Source organism: Cryptomeria japonica, chromosome 7, assembly GCF_030272615.1.
Source record: "Cryptomeria japonica chromosome 7, Sugi_1.0, whole genome shotgun sequence".
Classification (NCBI taxonomy): domain Eukaryota; kingdom Viridiplantae; phylum Streptophyta; class Pinopsida; order Cupressales; family Cupressaceae; genus Cryptomeria; species Cryptomeria japonica.
The window spans coordinates 55,332,644-55,350,660 of NC_081411.1; the positions used below are offsets into that span (position 1 = coordinate 55,332,644).

At 34.0% G+C, this 18,017-nt stretch overlaps 1 protein-coding gene across 1 annotated transcript; it reads right to left on the minus strand.

The window, feature by feature from the left end:
• Positions 1-381: 381 nt before the first annotated feature.
• Positions 382-3,668, minus strand: LOC131856411 (disease resistance protein Roq1-like). Its single transcript, XM_059208191.1, has 7 exons — positions 3,335-3,668; positions 3,150-3,237; positions 2,331-2,960; positions 1,814-2,216; positions 1,455-1,718; positions 976-1,329; positions 382-825 (listed from the first exon to the last, which is right to left on the minus strand). Exons 1-7 carry the CDS (start codon positions 3,666-3,668, stop codon positions 382-384), a joined length of 2,517 nt encoding a protein of 838 aa, XP_059064174.1.
• Positions 3,669-18,017: the final 14,349 nt, after the last annotated feature.

The window sequence follows — 18,017 nt, forward strand, 5'->3', positions numbered from 1 at the left end:
TAGAAAGTATAACATACCATCATTTGCACTTACATAAAGAACATAATTCATACTCTATAAAAGAAGACTACAAACCATACCCTTCCAACACTAACCAATTTCTCTATATGTCAGATATTCTCCGAATTCTTATCTACAAGAACGCTCTTCACATCTAATTATTCAAACTAAAAGCCAAACATTAGCATCAAATAAAAAATATAAACGATATCAACTTCTTAACCGAGAAAAAAATCTCTCCTAACACCCATCATCGCATCCAAACAAATGAGCCTGTATCCACTAACCATCACAAGAGACTCCATGCCATTAAAAATGGCACTTCAAATTTTATATAGCCGATCAACAATTTCATTTATTACATTCGGAATTTTATATTTTTCACCTTTCTTCACGGTGACTGTCATTGTCCATATGGACGACTGTAATCGCAATTCGATGATGGATTGCTCTACCGTTCCTTTTAAAGGGAGAGCAATAACCAAAGCGTGGATTATTCCTGTTAATAAAATAAATGTTTACTTCATCCTGGTTAGTAGTTACCGAGGTCATAACCCATTCGCCTTCGCGAACGTAAAATCTCTGCCATGGATTTGCATCACGTCCTTTGTTGATGATGTCGTTAATCGGCTTTGCTGTAGTACAAGGATTAACCACAATCACAGCGCATAAGATGATTGCACTCCAAGGGCAAGTGTTCTCACTACCAATTTTGATGGCTGAATCGACATTAATATCTGCGTCACGAAGGAGACTTCTATTTAGGGCCGACACTGCTCCATCTGCTGCTCTACCAATTAGTTGAATAAAGTCTGATGGCAGCTTCTGTGTGAAACAAATAGCTCTATTGGATTAACAGGTTATTTAATAGTCTAAGGAAAAAATCTAGGACATCTTGCGACAACAAGAGGAAAGTCAAAGGAGAATAAAAATCTTCTCCTTCAGAAGGAAAATTTAGTAGCATAGAATCAGTACCTCCATCTTTAGAATGTAATCCCTAATTGTTTGATTGCTGCAATATAAGAGTTGCATTCTTTCCAATGAATGCAAGTTTTCAATGCCTGTTATTTTCTCCAGCTTCTTACAGTTGTCAATAGCAATTATCTTCAACCAACTGAGTTTGGCAAAATTTACTTCGTCAAACCCAAGCGCTGGACATTTGCAAATCTTCAATTCTGCTAGCTTCGTAAGTTCAGATATTCCTGTCACATTTTTTAGATCTCTGCAATCATAAAATGTGATTTTTTCTAGACAGCGCAGAAGACCTAAGTTTAGCTCAGACAGCCCAGATACGTTAGAGAGCTGAAGTTCTTTTAGCCATACGGGTGTCTAAAAATCAAATAAAAAAACACATAAAAAAAAGAAATTTGGATTGTAGATAAAAGTCATCAATCATTATAAGATAATGCATTCGATTACCAAAACTTAACTTTTCATGATAAATAATAAAATACCTGTACATCATTCTGCCATAATCTTTTCAGACCTCCATTAATGATTCGTAAAGATTCCAAATTTTGAAGAGGAATCCATCGAGGAATGTTTGTGAATGGATACCGATGTAATCTTAGCTCAAGCCATAGTAAAGGGATTGTCGCCTCAGCCTTTTTCTCTATTTCACCTACAAAGAATCTGATAGTGATACCTGACGGTTCCCAGAAATGACCCAAAAATCTACCTTTGCTTTCGGTGAATACATTTTCGTATCGCATTGATGTCTGCATTAAGAGACGCAACTCAGATTTATATTCTAATCAAATTTAAGATTTTTAATACTACTCTTGAAATCAGAAATATGGAGTTAAAGACATACCAAAGATGGAGAACGCCACAGTCGACTAGGATGAGTCGATTCATCTGCCATTTCTCGTCCCAAGTCCCGCAAATGGTCATGCATTCTCAATACTAACATTTCTACAATGGAATATTCTGAGTGCCACCTGAAATTATAATCTTTCATTTCTTCAACTAGACACTTATTTTTGAGTCTTCGCAGTGCATGTTGAGCGCTCCATCCTGATCCTTCCCATACTCTGATGGCGTCTGTCGTCAATTCTCCTATGAAAAAGCATGCAACATCAATGAAAATTTGCTTTTCTTCATTGTCCAACGTGTCAATGCTTATTCTTAATCTCTTGTGTATGTCTTGAGGCAGCGTCTTTTTAACTTTCTTCAATTCTAACTCCCAAAACTTCCGATCTTCGCCATGAACATGCCTGCCCAGAACTTGAAGAGACAGCGGTAAGCCACCACACACACCTACGAAGAGATCAACGAGCTTCTCATATCCATTGAGTGGATAAGGTCGGCGAAAAGCATGCCATCAAAACAGCTCTTTCGCATCTGTTGTATCCATTCCTTTCAAATTATAAGCAACCGATATTCCTGCGCTTATGAGCACTCCCACATCACGAGTCGTAACAATTACCAGACTATTACCAAATTTATCCAGCTTATCGCTGATCAATAGAGCATCTAACTGTTCCATGTGATCAATATCATCTAGAACAATTAGGAAGCTTAAATTGTGGCTCCTTCGGATTCGATCGCTGAGAATACTCGTGCCTTCCTCTACGCTATGAAAGCTTTGACGATCTTCATCAAAGAGATCTCCCAGGAGCTTCCTTTGCAAAGAAGTTAAATTGCTTTTCAGAGAGGCTTCCCGAACATCAAACAGAAAACAGGATCGATCATAATCTGAATGCTTTCGGTTGAACAATTCTTTGGACAGAGTTGTTTTTCCTACACCACCCATGCCAAAAATCCCAACAATCTTAGCTTCCCCTGCTCCTTGTTTATTCATCCGACACTGGCTGTCGAAATCATGGACAACCTTAGCAATGCACTGCTTTTGAAACTGTTCTACAAGGTTAGGAAGTCCTACTGGATATTTGGCAACAGTTAAACATTTCTTTCTTTGTACCTCCTTTTGCACTGCTGACACTATTTTCTTGCAGTCACTGTAACTTTATAAACAGAAGGGTAATTGAATGAGAAAAACAATCGACCGCTTTCAACGAAGAAAAACTTATACTACGTAGAAATATCTAATACAGAGAGCCATGAAAAATTACAAGTTGAGCTCTTCACCGGCAATAAATGAAATAGATTGGAGGGCTGTCTTCCATTCCTCAACTTTATCCAAATACCTGGATTTCTCGCGATATTGATTGAATGCATTGGCGTAGACTCCTTTTTCTATGTGGCGTAGTGCCGAAGGTGTAACGTCGCAAAACACTGGAATAATCTTAGCTTTAGTCTGCAACATGAGAACCAGCTCCGCCAAACACCATGGGGACTCTGCATATCCTTTGGAGAAGATGGCTATGTGAACTGCTGCAGAGCGGATGGATTCTGAATGGTGGATGGAAACGAATCTCCAACTCTTCCGAATCAAGAAACGCCCGTATTCTCAACTTCTCAAGGGATTTGTAAAGCTGAAGGGCCAGAGTATTTTTCACATCAGGACCTCTGTGGTTGATGAAGACATCAAATAATCTTGAAGATTCAGAAACTTTCCTCCTTATGCCATGAGGTTCGATTCCAGAGAAAACACGATGATCCTCACTTGCTTTGTGGGACAAAGAAGATGCACGCTTCCACTGACTCCACAGCATTGGTTGTCTAAACTTTTTCTTTCCCTTGGAAGATGAGGAAGAAGATGCCATACGTGCAAAATAAGCTTGACGCAGAAATCTTGAAAATAACTTGGAAGGGAACGGTGAATTGAAGTCGAACAGAGCGTGTCTTTATAGAAGTTAACTTGCAAAAGAAGGAAAGCATTGTTGCAAATAATGAACGGAAGCAGCAAGGAATATATTCGAATATATTCTAGCTGGCCGTTTGAACCAAGGGAATAAATTAATATATTTTTGACCTAGTTTCGAGGTTAGAACACGACACAATGGGGCGGAACATTTAAAACAAGAGCTGCATTGCAGCACAGTTCCTGTCAAATTTTGGCACGACGATTCTGACAAACAGGGTATTGAGTTTAGCATAGTTCTTGGCAAATCTTGGCAGGACGAGTCTGACAAACAGGGTATTTTGTTTTAAGCATAGTTCTTCTCAAATCTTGGCAGGACGATTCTGACAAACAGTCAAATTATATTTATATACGACATAGAAATCGCTAGATCCGACAGGGTCCTACCTAAGACTGAGCTAACAGCCGGCCTATGCAGAAGTTTGGCGGGAAACAAATGGTACCAAGTTCACAACCCCAGAAACTCCACCTGAACACATTGATGCTCCCAAAAAAGCTCTAATGGCGCCCCTATATCCACATGAACACCCACCCAACTAGAATTGTTACACTATCCAATACATCTACAATTCTCACATGCACTACTGTCTAAATGACAATTTAGGGTGTTAAATGAGATGAGCTCATATGGTAAATCATAGGAGCTTCCTAGTAGAGGCATGCGTTTAAATATATAAATTCTCAAATTCATCTTGCATATCACAACGCACAAAGTCAAGTGTAAGACCTGAGTGAATTTGACCAAAAGACATCCTTTTATGACATCTAAACTGTTCCAATTACAAAAGACAATTTTCAATACGTATTAGCACAAGTCCAATGTCATAAGGTTGAATAAGCAACAAGTTGGTAATGCCAGATGGAATAGGAAAGGAGAATACTTGTGTAAATCGAGGATGGAAGTGCACAAAGGTAGCCTTAAGGGCTAAGGCCAGTACGCTTCTGAGCTCTATAGACCAGTATGAGTAGACTGGTGCTTGACATATAACAGCCAACAAGTATGTTAAAAAATAAGAAACGAAAGTCGCAATGACAATGACAATTGCAATGTGATTAGAAATATAGATATATTTATTTATATATATACACTTTAATTATAATCTTTAAAAAAAAAGAAAAATTACTAAAGCATAATTGAAATATAGAAGAGGAATTTGTGGCACATTTATAATAATATCACTTGAATGATGAATCAATCCACCAACTAAGGATATTCTTGAAGAATGATCACTCTAAAAATTGGAGCCATATATGAACCCATGTTCTGGTGGGAATTTCAAAATTGATGCTAGACTACAGATGTGGATAAAATAGAATGTCACCAAATTATGCTCCTATACTAGATTTATACATTGCATATCAAGCATTCTTTATGGTTAAGCATTTAAATTGGTGCAACTAATGTATATGAATACCAATCTATCACTACCCCAAATGTGAGGGTTAAACATTGCTTCCACAAGCATAGGTTTTCTTATTTTTGCATTATAGGAAAATATGAGGAATGAAGTATTTTCTTAAGCCCTAAGGGTTGTATATTCTCTATGAAAAATAAAAAATTGTTGCAACGTGTATTTCAATGTATTGTGTGAGTCTAGTCATATATTGAGCTTGAAATAAATTCTTAGTCAAGTATTACTATAGTCCAAAAAATAGTTTAAGAAATATTTAGTAACAAATTAAAAATATTAATCACAAGCATTTAAAAGTAGTGACATAAGAAGATCTAACAAGGAATTAAGGGAAAATAAAGTTCTCAATATATTAAACTAGGAGAGGTCTAGCTTTACATAATTGCAACAAAAGTAACAAAACCAAGGGCTCACGATGGTTGAGGAACCAAGAACAAAAGCATACTACCAATAAGGAAAACCAATAGACTTCCACTATCACTAACAAGCCCAAAAACTATAACAATCACACACTAAGATAAAACAAGAAGAACAAACAAAACACTCTTGCACTAAAAATGGGAACGAATGGTATACCTAGTGGGAGAGAACTCTAACTTCCTCCCCAAACAAATATATTTCATTTTCTCCAAAAAAAGAGCTTATTGCACGAACCTTTCTGAAAGGAAATGGCTAGGGAGTTCGGTGTGGTTTTCACCTTCGACATAGACACTTCAAGCCCGATTGTAGTGGAAGACTCCATATGTCTTCTTTTTGGCCCCCCTCCTTGCAATTCCTTCTTGAATTGTATGAAGAGTAGTAGAGTTCTTCTCCATTATCTCCTTGTTTTGATTGGACATGCTTTATATTTTCTTACAATACCTCCACCATCTCTACAATGTCCTTTGTGTTCTTGCTTTGGCCAATTTTCTTACTAAGCTCCTTTGAAAAGTTGTTCATAATTTTCCATTTACCAATCATAGCAACAAATTCGCCCACTACCATCCAAGGCCCATGTTCCTGCTCATCCTCAACACAACTGGAGCCTTTGGTATCCGCATTAGAAATAGCTCCAAGCCTATTAATTTTATTTTATGCCACCTTAAATTATCCTAGAACCTAGTAGATGCTAGATTCATGCTTATTAAACCCCTCACAAAGTTCATTTACTTTGGCTACACAGAGAAGAAATTCATCTTTCATTAGAGAATTTTGATTAGATAAATTAGGTGAATCATGGGTGGAAAGGAGGGAGACAAGGTAGTCGTTGTGCTCACTATATTATTCAGGGTCTAATCTAGACTACTAGACCATTAAGAAGTCATCTCCTTTATTTCCTATTAAAAAATGATCATCTTTTGAACAAAGCTTTCTCCAACAAGGGGACACAAAGGAATTTTAGATTTAGAAAGCCAAGAGGGGTTAACTTGGGTAAGCACCTCAAGGTTTTTTGGGGAAGCATTATCCATAATCAGATTGATCAGTAACTCAACATAGAGGCTCAAGCCAAAATCCGGGCCAAAAGGGTTAATGACAGGGTGGCTAGAAGGGGCTAAACTCATGTGGAAATTATAAACCCATAGAATGAGACCTTGATGTAAGGGGAGGGCATCCCTACACTTAGCCACTACCATAGACAATGATATGCTGGAGAAATTTCAGAAGGATAAATCCATATTAATTCCATACTATATGCTGGAAAAGCAGGTCGATAGAACTCAAAATGTGAAAAATAGAGCTCTAGGGAGCCTTGCTCACACACCCACAGGACTTCTTGGTGCAAGTTATGGAGCTATGAAGGATAGCTCAACTTCCCAAGGTTGGTTCCATGGTTCTCTATCTCACAAGGTCCCTCAAGCCAATGTCTTTGCTCTCAGATCACTGAGCAAAGTGACTTAGGGATGACTAATGCAAGAATGAGGGATGCTTTAGATTAATTCTAACATGAATGCATCTTACTTATGCATGTTTCTACAAAATGGATTAAACTAGATTATAAGATGAAAAGGTTCGTAGCAATACTATCCTAACATGATATACTAGTTAATGATTTAAGCTAATGATAATAGAAATACTCTAAAATGCATATTAGATTAATTCCTATTGCAAAGAGAGGCTAAATGCAAGCTAAAATTGAGCATAAATGAGATACTAAAAGCTTGGATGGATTTTAGTATAAGTATGATGCTAAAGACTTGGATGATAAAATGGAGGGATGGAGAGCTCTATTTATAGTGAAAATAGGGCAATGGAGGGTCAAGATTGGAGGAGTTATCAAGGGTCAGGATTGAAAGTTATCAATCCATGTTTACAATTTTTACCAATGAAATGGTGACAATTGTCAACATAAGACTATTTAAGAGGAGAGGTAGGAAGCATTAAATGCTTGACGGGACATGATGGTTACCTTAAGAGGTAAGGATTAGGATTAGATTGGAGTTTATCCAATGGATAAAGCTTTTACCCAAAGGATAAACTCTTGTGCAAGGGATTAAGGAATAACCATGGTCAAAGCATTAAAGGCTTGATGAGACCCTTGGGTTACATGAGGGTTAAGTTAGTCAAAAAGTCTCTAACTATGCAAGAGGGTTGAGTTAACCATTAATGGTTTGGAAGACTTTCAAGGTTAAGTTGTTGAAGACCTAAAGCCTTTAATGGTTTTCAAAGACTTTGAAGGCTTGAGAAGTGACTTCCCTTTGCTTAAGGATGTGACAATGATTAGGATATGATTAGGCTAATTAGAAGGAGTTAGAAGAATCTAGAAGGGATTTAGGCATGCAAGTGGATTTTGTAGGAGAATGCAAGTGGGAGGAATTTTGGGATTTTCAATTAAAATAAAATCATTTATTTCAATTAAATGGTGTAATTTGCATTTGGATAAATATTTAAATAAATATTAATTTATTTAAATGTGAATGTGAATTTTGGATTTACATAAATCTTAATTTATTTACATGAGAAAAAGGAAGATAAAGCATTAAATGCTTGAAGACTTTGAGGGAAACCATTAAAGGCTTAAGAAGACTCTAAAAAGAAGCCATTAAGTTTGAAGACTTTAAATTTGAAGACTTTAAGTTTGAAGACTTTAAGGGAAACCATTAAAGGCTTAAGAAGACTCTAGAAAGAAGCCATTAAGTTTGAAGACTTTAAGGGAAACCACTAAAGGTTTCAAGTGGGTGAGAATAAATAGGATTTTAAATAAATAATTTTTATTTAAAATAGTTATGCAACTTGCATTTGTAGGAAAATACAAGTGGGTGGAGGATAAATAAGATTTTAAATAAATAATTTTTATTTAAAATAGTTGTGCAACTTGCATTTGTAGGAAAATACAAGTGGGTGGAGGATAAAGGATTAATTAAAATAAATTGCTTTATTTCAATTTGGTTGCAAGTTGGAGATTTAAATAAATTAGATTTATTTAATTGGGGTAAACTATTTAATTAAATGTAAATTTAATTAAAAGTAGAGAGAAGGGGTTTAATTAAATAAAATGATTTATTCAATTAAATGATATAAAGGGCTTAAGTGAATTTAAATAAATAAATTGAATAATTTATTTAATTAAATAGAAGAATGTGGTGATTTAATTAAATTAGATTTAACTAAAATAGAGGAATGGGAATAAAATGAACATTAAATATTCATTTAGGAATATGGTCATTTTTATACATCTACACATACCATAGGTGATTGAACATTGGAAAGAGTTGTGAGTGAAACTACTTAAAACACTCGTCGAAGGTGATAAACTTCATCAATCTAGCAATTGTATACATTCAAATATAGCAATGACAAATTAAATAAATATTAATTATTTATTTAATAATTATTCTTTTATTAAATAATTAAATTGAAAAGTTTAATTATTTCAATTTAATTATTTAATCATCCATTATCAATTCTTCTAAAGTATTCAACAATTAAATAATTCTACAATTATTTAAATACCCTTTTCCACATCACTTTATCTCCACATCACTCAGTCTTGCCAACTCATATTTATTTGACTAAATAGATAAATTATTTTTAATTGTTAATTAGCCAAATTAAAGCTTAACTTTTATTTCCTAAATAAAAGAATGAGTATATACACTTAATTCTCAACTTCCCTATATTCTCTCCATAACTCCTACATTTTTGAAGGAGGTTGTCTCCACGTCATCCTGATCAACTTCCACTTGTCCCACATTTCCTAAATCTCCTCCAACCATCCTATATTCTTGAGGTCCTCATCTTCAGTCAAGGTGAGAATCTTGCCACTTGGATTCTCCTTCCTCCTTTTTATTTGACACTCCAACTAATCCTTCATAGCCGTCAATCTTGCATGATTCAATCTGAACCGTTGATCTCTATCACATGGGATTTTGCTCATAAAAATCTATAAAAAGAGCATTTCTCTAGCATTTTGAGTCTAGTACTTATCTTGCATTCATGCGAGCTTTGAGTATCTAATCATTTTAGAAATTTATAGTGTTCCTTTAGTTTTTAGTTTAATCTTTCATATAGTTGTATATTTATCTTTGCACAATCATTTAGCTTGTATCAAACATCTAGTTATGAAGAGTCCATCCATCATTTATCATCTTGGAGACTATAACTAGTGCAATCTGAGAGTAACATATTCAACAAGATCAAAGATGATAGGAGATAATGAGACAACAAGTGGAGGTTTATTGTTTTAATTATTTCTCTTTTAAATGTTTCGTTGGTAATTTTGGAATTTCCTGTAAGTTTATATTATTGTGAAACTAACAAATCTTGTAGGTTCATTTTTGAAATATTTTGAAGTTACACAGTAATGTCACGTCCTTCCAAATATCAGTCAAGTCATCCGTTTTGAAAATGATTTGGAGGTGGGACACCTTCTCCCCTAGATCGAGAAATATTTTTAAGTATTCCTTGTAATTATCTTTTGGCTTCTAGAAAGACTTGCCTTCCATAGCCAACCCCATGATTGTAGAAATGGCCTCCATTGACATAGTTAACTTCACCTTACCCAATTGAACTATACCATTTTTTCAAGATTGGGAAAATTTATCTTATATCAAAGGATCAAAGCCCTTCATACCCTCCACATAGTTAGCTAAATTACCTTCCACTACTTTCTCCCAAAGGGCATTGTTCTCTTTAAATTTTCAGAGGTATCAAGATCCATTTGAATTAAATCTCTTTCCATAGTTACCATAGTAAAGCTAGAGCTAGGGGCCAAGTTAGTAATACATAAATTAGGATTAGAAAAATCACAATCAGAAGCAATAATAGAAATGTTTCTATCCTTACCATTAAAATCACAAATCCACCTTAAGATATGATAAAATTACACTATGGGGAGGATAACAAACAAAAGGGTTATCTTCAAATCTTTAGGCTTCATAGATTTTGTTGTCCTCATTTATCATAGAATCCATTTTAGTAAGTAAATTATGTGAATCCTTCTAGAATTTAATCCCCTCGTAGAAGGGGTTCAAGTTGGCAAGCTTGTTAGTCGTCTTCTTACCCTCTCGAAAAATGTTTTGAAACACTACATGGTCTAATGTGGCAGTGACACCATGAAAATTTAAAATGATATCTACCACCTACCAGCCAAGTTTGATTGCACCTTGTAGCATCATGATTACATTATTGGTGTCTCCTTATATGATTAACCTTTTACCTTCATTCTTGGCAATGAAGATGCTTAAAAAGGTACCATCACCTTGGCCATGCTACAAGTTTGATTACCAAGATTTTCCATATAGGTTATCACTGCATTTCTCTCTAAATCCCTAATTATACCACCCCCTCTCGCTCGACTAAGGTTCCCTTTCAAGGAGTCATGAAAATTTAACTTCAACCAACCTGGGTTAGGGGAGACCATTTAATGTTGTTCTTAAACCCCATAGGGGCTATCAAATATTGGATAAATGTCCATCAATTCTAGGATACAAAATTGAAGGACATGAAGATAAGGTCTACAAGTTAAATAAGGCATTATACGGACTGAAACAAGCTCCGAGAGTATGGTATACTAGGATTGATGAATACTTGATTAGAAAGGGATTCAGTAGGAGTCCAAGTGAGCCGAATTTGTATGCAAAGGTAAATCAAAAAGGAAAAATTATGATAGTATCCTTGTATGTTGATGATTTGATTTTTGTCGGAGATCTCTCTATAGATATGACTGATCTAGGACTAATGAAGTATTTTCTAGGTATTGAAATTTCTCAAACTGAAGATGGTATTTTTATTTATCAATCTAAGTATGTAAAAAATCTTTTGAAAATATTTAAAATGGTGAACTGCAAACCAGCTGCAACACCAATGGCAACTGGTACAAAGCTCAATAAGCTCAATAAGAAAGATCAAGGGTCAAGTGTTCATCCGACCTTATATAAGAGATTGGTTGGAAGTCTTATGTATTTGACGACATGAAGGCCTGATATAATGCTTGCTGTAAGTTTGATTTCCAGATTCATGGAGTCCCCAATTAGCACCCATTGGCAAGCTGGAAAAAGGATCTTACGATATATTGCAGGAACGATAGATTTTTCGTATTTTGTACACCTCAGTTTCAGATTTTAAGCTGACTGGATATTCTGACAGTGACTTTACAAGTATTACTGATGACAGGAAAAGCACATCTGGTGTTCAGTCTTGGGTCGGGAGCAATAGCATGGGCATAAAAAAAGAAGCCAATTATCACTTTATCATCTGCTGAAGCAGAATATGTTGCAGTGACAGCAACAGCTTGTCAAAGTGTGTGGATGAGAAGAATTTTGTTTGAATTGCTACACGAACAGGATGAACCAACTCAAATTTATTATGATAACAAATCTGCTATTGCGTTGGCAAAGAATCATGTATTTCATAAGAAAATTATGGGGGAGTGCTGGAATAAACAATAATTTCTCCCCTGTTTGTTTGCTGCAGACCGACTTAGTCACTGTCAGAAGAGGACAATCTAATCTATTTGCTATCTGATTCGTCCTCATCTTCATTGCCACAATCTGATTTGTCTGTGAGCTGTATACAATCTGATTTGTTCTCATCTTCATTGTCTGCCGTAGGAAACATTTTATGCTCTGTTTTGTCTCAAATCTCCACCGCCTCTGTTCACCAAGTGCAGGGTATTAACTGCCTTCACACTACATTTGTATTGTTGCATATAAATATGTCTTGATGCAACATCGTTATGTAATCTTTTGGAACAAAGATTTGAAAATTGAAGAGAACTCTGTAGAGTTCCATTTTGCATCTCTTATTATCTAGAATAGAAATTATGATTGTATGCTGTAGCATGCTATTATTTACATGCTCTGTCTTGTTTTCTTTATATGCTCTGTTCTGTTTTATTTCAGTACTTTGTTTTACTGACTCCCTTGCTTCCTTCATAGGAAGCCACTTTCACAATCTGCAATTAATAAACCCTAGGATTCTAGATGAAATCAAGCTCAATCTAAACTCCACGTCTCTCTGCCAGCTGAGGACCACGTTGCTGCACAATATTTAAACATATTTCCTCATAATCTTCCTCTTCATGAAAAGAAAACGTCGGAAGAAACTGAATTTTTTGAAAAATGTCAAAACCTAGATACCCTGCTCAACTGTTATATAGGGTATGCTCTAGAAACTTTGTTTTGAATGTCATTGTATAATGAAAACCGCAAATTATGAGATACTTTCTCTTTATTCCTGGGTCAATTTTCTTGCGCCAATGCCTATAATTCTTGAGTTAGTCATCATCAAATCTGCTGTGATGATATGTGTTCAATCAGCGGACTCTGAATCTTCTATCTTCCAGTGACCTATCTCTAGCATGTTTCCGTCTTATCCCTTTGGTCCTCCCACAAATTTTGCAGCTGGGATGGCTGGATTTTGATGCGTTAAACTGATCTAGATTGTCATTAGATGTGTGCAAATCTGCCATTTTTAATAAAATTCTATATTTGAACATGTTTATGATCAGCTAAAGTGAAAATTTATTCACCTTAGTATGGTTGACATCTGAAATACCCTATCATTCCTTTGTGATAACATGGAATGTGACTCATTTTCTTGAAACATTAGTCCGAAAACTAAACCTCTGTAATGCATGTAAAGAAATATTCACGCACCATATATGGTTTTTGGGGAGAATTGAAAAAGAGTGGAACAACATTTTTGTGAGCTTCAAATGATGTTACTAATGATGCTTCACAAAATACAAATGAATTTTTTCAAATTCACAAAACTTTTTGTAAGGGATCCGGTTCATCTTGCTCAAGCTAATGATCAAAAGGGCGAGTAGAAATAAAAACAATATGGACGTCTACACTTGGACAGAAAGGTCGTCGATCATCTCTCTATAAACAGGCAACCAGACCAGTCAATGATATCTTATCAGTTTCTCCACACCCACAAGAATTCTCCTATCTTTCTCTTCACAATCATTTTGATCAAATAATCTAAAAATTTAATTCACTGTCTCCTACACACAATCCCTAGGTAGATTCTCAGTTTTCTCTCTGTTATCCATTTCAATTGCTGTTATCGATTCTTCAATGTCAGATGTAATTTTACTATCCACTTCTTGCAGCAAAACTCTGATTTCGAGAAATCTGGGTGAATTCCTGAAAAAGATATCTGACGAAGGATGAGTCACGGGGATATCTCTATGGTTAAAAAAAACTGTGTTTAGAATTATTTAAAATTAAAATAAATAATAAATTTATAAATAAGAAATATTAATAATAAGATTATTGTTGGGAATGTAAAGATCAACGGTTTGTGTTTTCAATTGATTTTGTAACATTATCTTCAATATTTCATATTTTATTAAGATTTGAAGTCGAGTTAACTGTAATTTTGACATATATCTATTTGATATTAATGAAATAAAATAAAAATATATTAATGAAATTAAATATATTAAAAATTATACTATTTGGAAAGATTATAATAATGGCTAAATACTTAAAAAATAAACTTCTAAATGAATTCGTTTGACCCCCCAAAAGGTAATGTAAAATTGGTTTTTTATCAGCATTTTAATGATGCAAAGGAGACTCTATTGCAAGTATGATTTAGAAGTAGAGAGGTTCTATCCAAGAAATTTTGATCTAAGAGACTTTGATCTAACTCTCTTCAATTATTTACTTCAAACGGGACCTCTTAAAGCTTAAATCATTATATTTTTTTTAAAATGTATCATTTCACCAAAACTTGAGATGTACGAAAAATTGGAAACCAACATTGTGAGTTCACCCTATAAATAAAGATCTAAATCATGGTCTTCAAATATTTTAGTGAAAGATTTCACCATTAAAAGATCAACCTCTTAGATATTAAATACATGCAAATACACCAAAAAAAATTTGCAACCTCTTTTCCCTCACGAGAAGATCCACAACCTCTACTAATACACATTCACCAATATTTTCCAAAAAAATAACCCATAAAAATACTAAACAAATAATTAATTATAGATCTACCTTAGATACCATGTAGAATTTGTTAGAAACTCCACTTATATGCTAGTATCAAATTGAGCTACATAAGGTAAAGAAATGCATGTCCTACCTACCATATTGAAAATAAATAATTCAATGTAAAAGAGAACATAAAATTGGATAAATAAACATTTGAATTAATTCAAGAATGAGATGCACATATAGGAAGAAGGAAAGAAAATCTAGCATGAATGATGAAAATACACTAAGAAGTCGACTCCCACTAATAGGGAGTGGAGGTTAGTTACAAAGAAAAAATAAAAAAAAGAAATGATTGTAATGTACCTTATTTGATAATGACTAATTTTTATGTGTTAGTGAATGTAATTATGTGCTAATTAATGGTTATGGATGATATATGTTAGTTAATATTGATGAATGCTACGTGTTAATTAATGTTAATCAATGTTATGTGTTAATGAACATTATGTGATATTAATGAATGAATGATATATTTTATTAATGGTAGAAAGAAAGAAAGAATGAATGTTATAAGATGTTAACGAAGAATTTAGAATGATATTAGGTGGGGGGGGGGGAGGGGCCAAATGAGCTTCCACCTTCACGTGGTTGGACATGTTAAGTAGAGAATATTAATCTATTTTTGAAACCAAGCAAAGATCAACAAGATAACACACTTTTCAATATTTCATATGTTGCATAGTTAATCTTATTGAATAATGTATATTGAATCTTAATTGTAGGGTCCAATAGAGCCAACACGAACAACAACACCACAAGTTGCTAGGTATAATGAACTCCCATATTGTCTTGTATGTACACTAACAATATGAGTTGCTTCTAGTATTGATATCCATGGCAGGACTGCAAAAGTTATGAATATGCCTCATCCTTGTAAGTTTTTTTATTACTTGTCATTTTCTTTAGCATTTTGTTACTTCATGAATGAGATGTTTTCAGATGTCTGTTCCATGAATACCTCTCTATTGTATGCTTCATGATCTCACTTCTAATTCAGCTCTTTATATGTCCTAAAATTGTATGAGCCTAATAGCTTCTAATCTTGTTGATAGTTTGGTGGCTCTGAACAATGGCTCCTTCGAAGAAGCACGATCCTTGTAATTTTGGCCTTCCATGATGTGAAAAAGAGGCTATGTTATGAATAATGGTCCAGATGATTTAGTTATTTCTTATTATGTTGAGTATGAGTAAATTTGGGCTTCCTTAGCTATGGTCACTATTTTGTACTAACTATTATCATTTAGTGTGATTTGAGCATGGACTTCAAGTAATCATGAGAGTGGAAATAATATTCAAGTGTTAGGGGGTACACGGCCTTGACCAAGGGATGAAAGTATCAGGAAAGTATAAGTGATTCATGTGTAGATAAATATATCACTCACCTATTAATTCCTAGCAACATTCTCAAATAAACAAGCAAAGAGGTATGTTGAGTGCATATATACATTTTATGTTGCCATGATATAAGTAATATATCAAACATGTAACTTAGATTGATTTGGAATTTCATTCATAAATATTAGATCTTCCTTATGGATTTTTGAATGCATAATGTCTCATTGATTTCAATATCTTTATTGCAAGTACTCTTTTCAGCATGAAACTCCACTCATTGAGGTCTCTTACTAAATGCAAGTCAATTATCCTATCAATGATGATATGTTTTGCATGCTTTTTATGGGGAAATCTTATTAATAGTTGTGGTTGGGTTGTTAATTGTTTTGTGAAAATATATACAAGTAGATTGGGAAATTCAAGTTATAAACACCGTAAATTGTGTTTGAGATCATTGTCCTAATTGTAACAGTCAACCACCATTAGCCCAAGGCTACACCAACACCGTTGTGACACCAAGGTTTGTGCATAATGGTGTAAGAGCTACTCTTAGGATATTTCGATACCATTACATATACACACCTAGTGGGGTTTCCAAACACAACTTGTTTGAGTAGGTAATATCACTGGAAAACTTGTGATTGTCACAGTTGGTACCCTTAGGACAGTCATTAATATTTGGTCTATGGCACTTTTTTATGGCTTCTAAATTCTTCTATGGGGTGTGCAGAGGTCCCACACATCTCTTCTAATATTCCATCCAAGGCACTTCACTCTCACTTATCTTATATTCCACTTTCTCTATGCTGCTATCTCAGATGTCTAATACATGCTACTAACATTGCTTTGATAACTCCAAATTCATATCTAAGCTCATCCTAAGGTAACATGTTCATAGTCAATCAATAAGATTTCTCTATGCGATTTCAAGTAAGATATTGATCTATATATTTAATTTTTGATTGATTTGAGGGATACATCCATTGTCAAACCTTAAGAAAATTTTGTTCCATATCCTAGATTTATTTAGTTTTAATTCTCAGTGAGTAATTTTCAATAGTAATAAAGTGGTATATATCCTTATATTTCAATGACAAAAGATCAGTTATTTGAATAAATACATATAAACATAAAACATATTTTTCAAATCTTATCTATTACAATTAAATATATATAATGATACCATGTTATACATATCCCCATTTATATAATGAACAATAAAGACTTCTTTACAATATTATATATTCATTATAGCTGATAATGCTTACCCAAAAAAAGAAAGATAAGAGTTTATATGTTGAACCATTCGTAAATAGATATGGTTGCAAATTTCTTTATGATATTATGTATAATAGATTGCTATAATCAAATTTTTTTGCTATAATCTTGGATGGAATACTCATGATTTTGGATTTTATATAGCATGCCTCACTAGATTACTTTGGACTATAGGTGTAGATTCATTGTGGTTTATGCTAAAAGAATTCAAACAATTTGTACATAGTTTATGGGTAACTTCACTTAAGAAACTCATGTCTCATCTCAATTATGTTCAATTACATTGTCAATTTGAAGATTTGGTCAAGTCTAAGATAGAAACTCAAATTCCTCCTTTGTTTTTCAATTGAATTGATTTTAGTTTGTTGCAAATGAATTGTTGAGTGAATTAAAGTATTCTTCCAATTTAAATCTCTCCATTTGGATGATTATATGATTTGTATGAACCAAATTTGGAAATTATGAGTATATATGAGGTTATGCTATTCAATTCTATTTGGGATGTTGAAATGACAAATCGAGGGAGTATTGTATTGTTGAATTGATTAGAATCAAAAGGCTAATCTTGCATTTTTATTTTATGCACTTTGAAATTTTAGGGTTTTTGAGGTCCATTAGTTAAGGGTGTTTGTCTTGGTCCCATAGACTATTTAGTCTTGTGGACATCATTAAAATCTTTTATTTATTCATTCAGCAATGGTAATTGGCCTCATGACTGGTTTTTGGTCCAAACTTGGGAATTATTCAAAAGTGGTTTTTGATGATTTTGAGATGATATTCTATTATGGAATCATG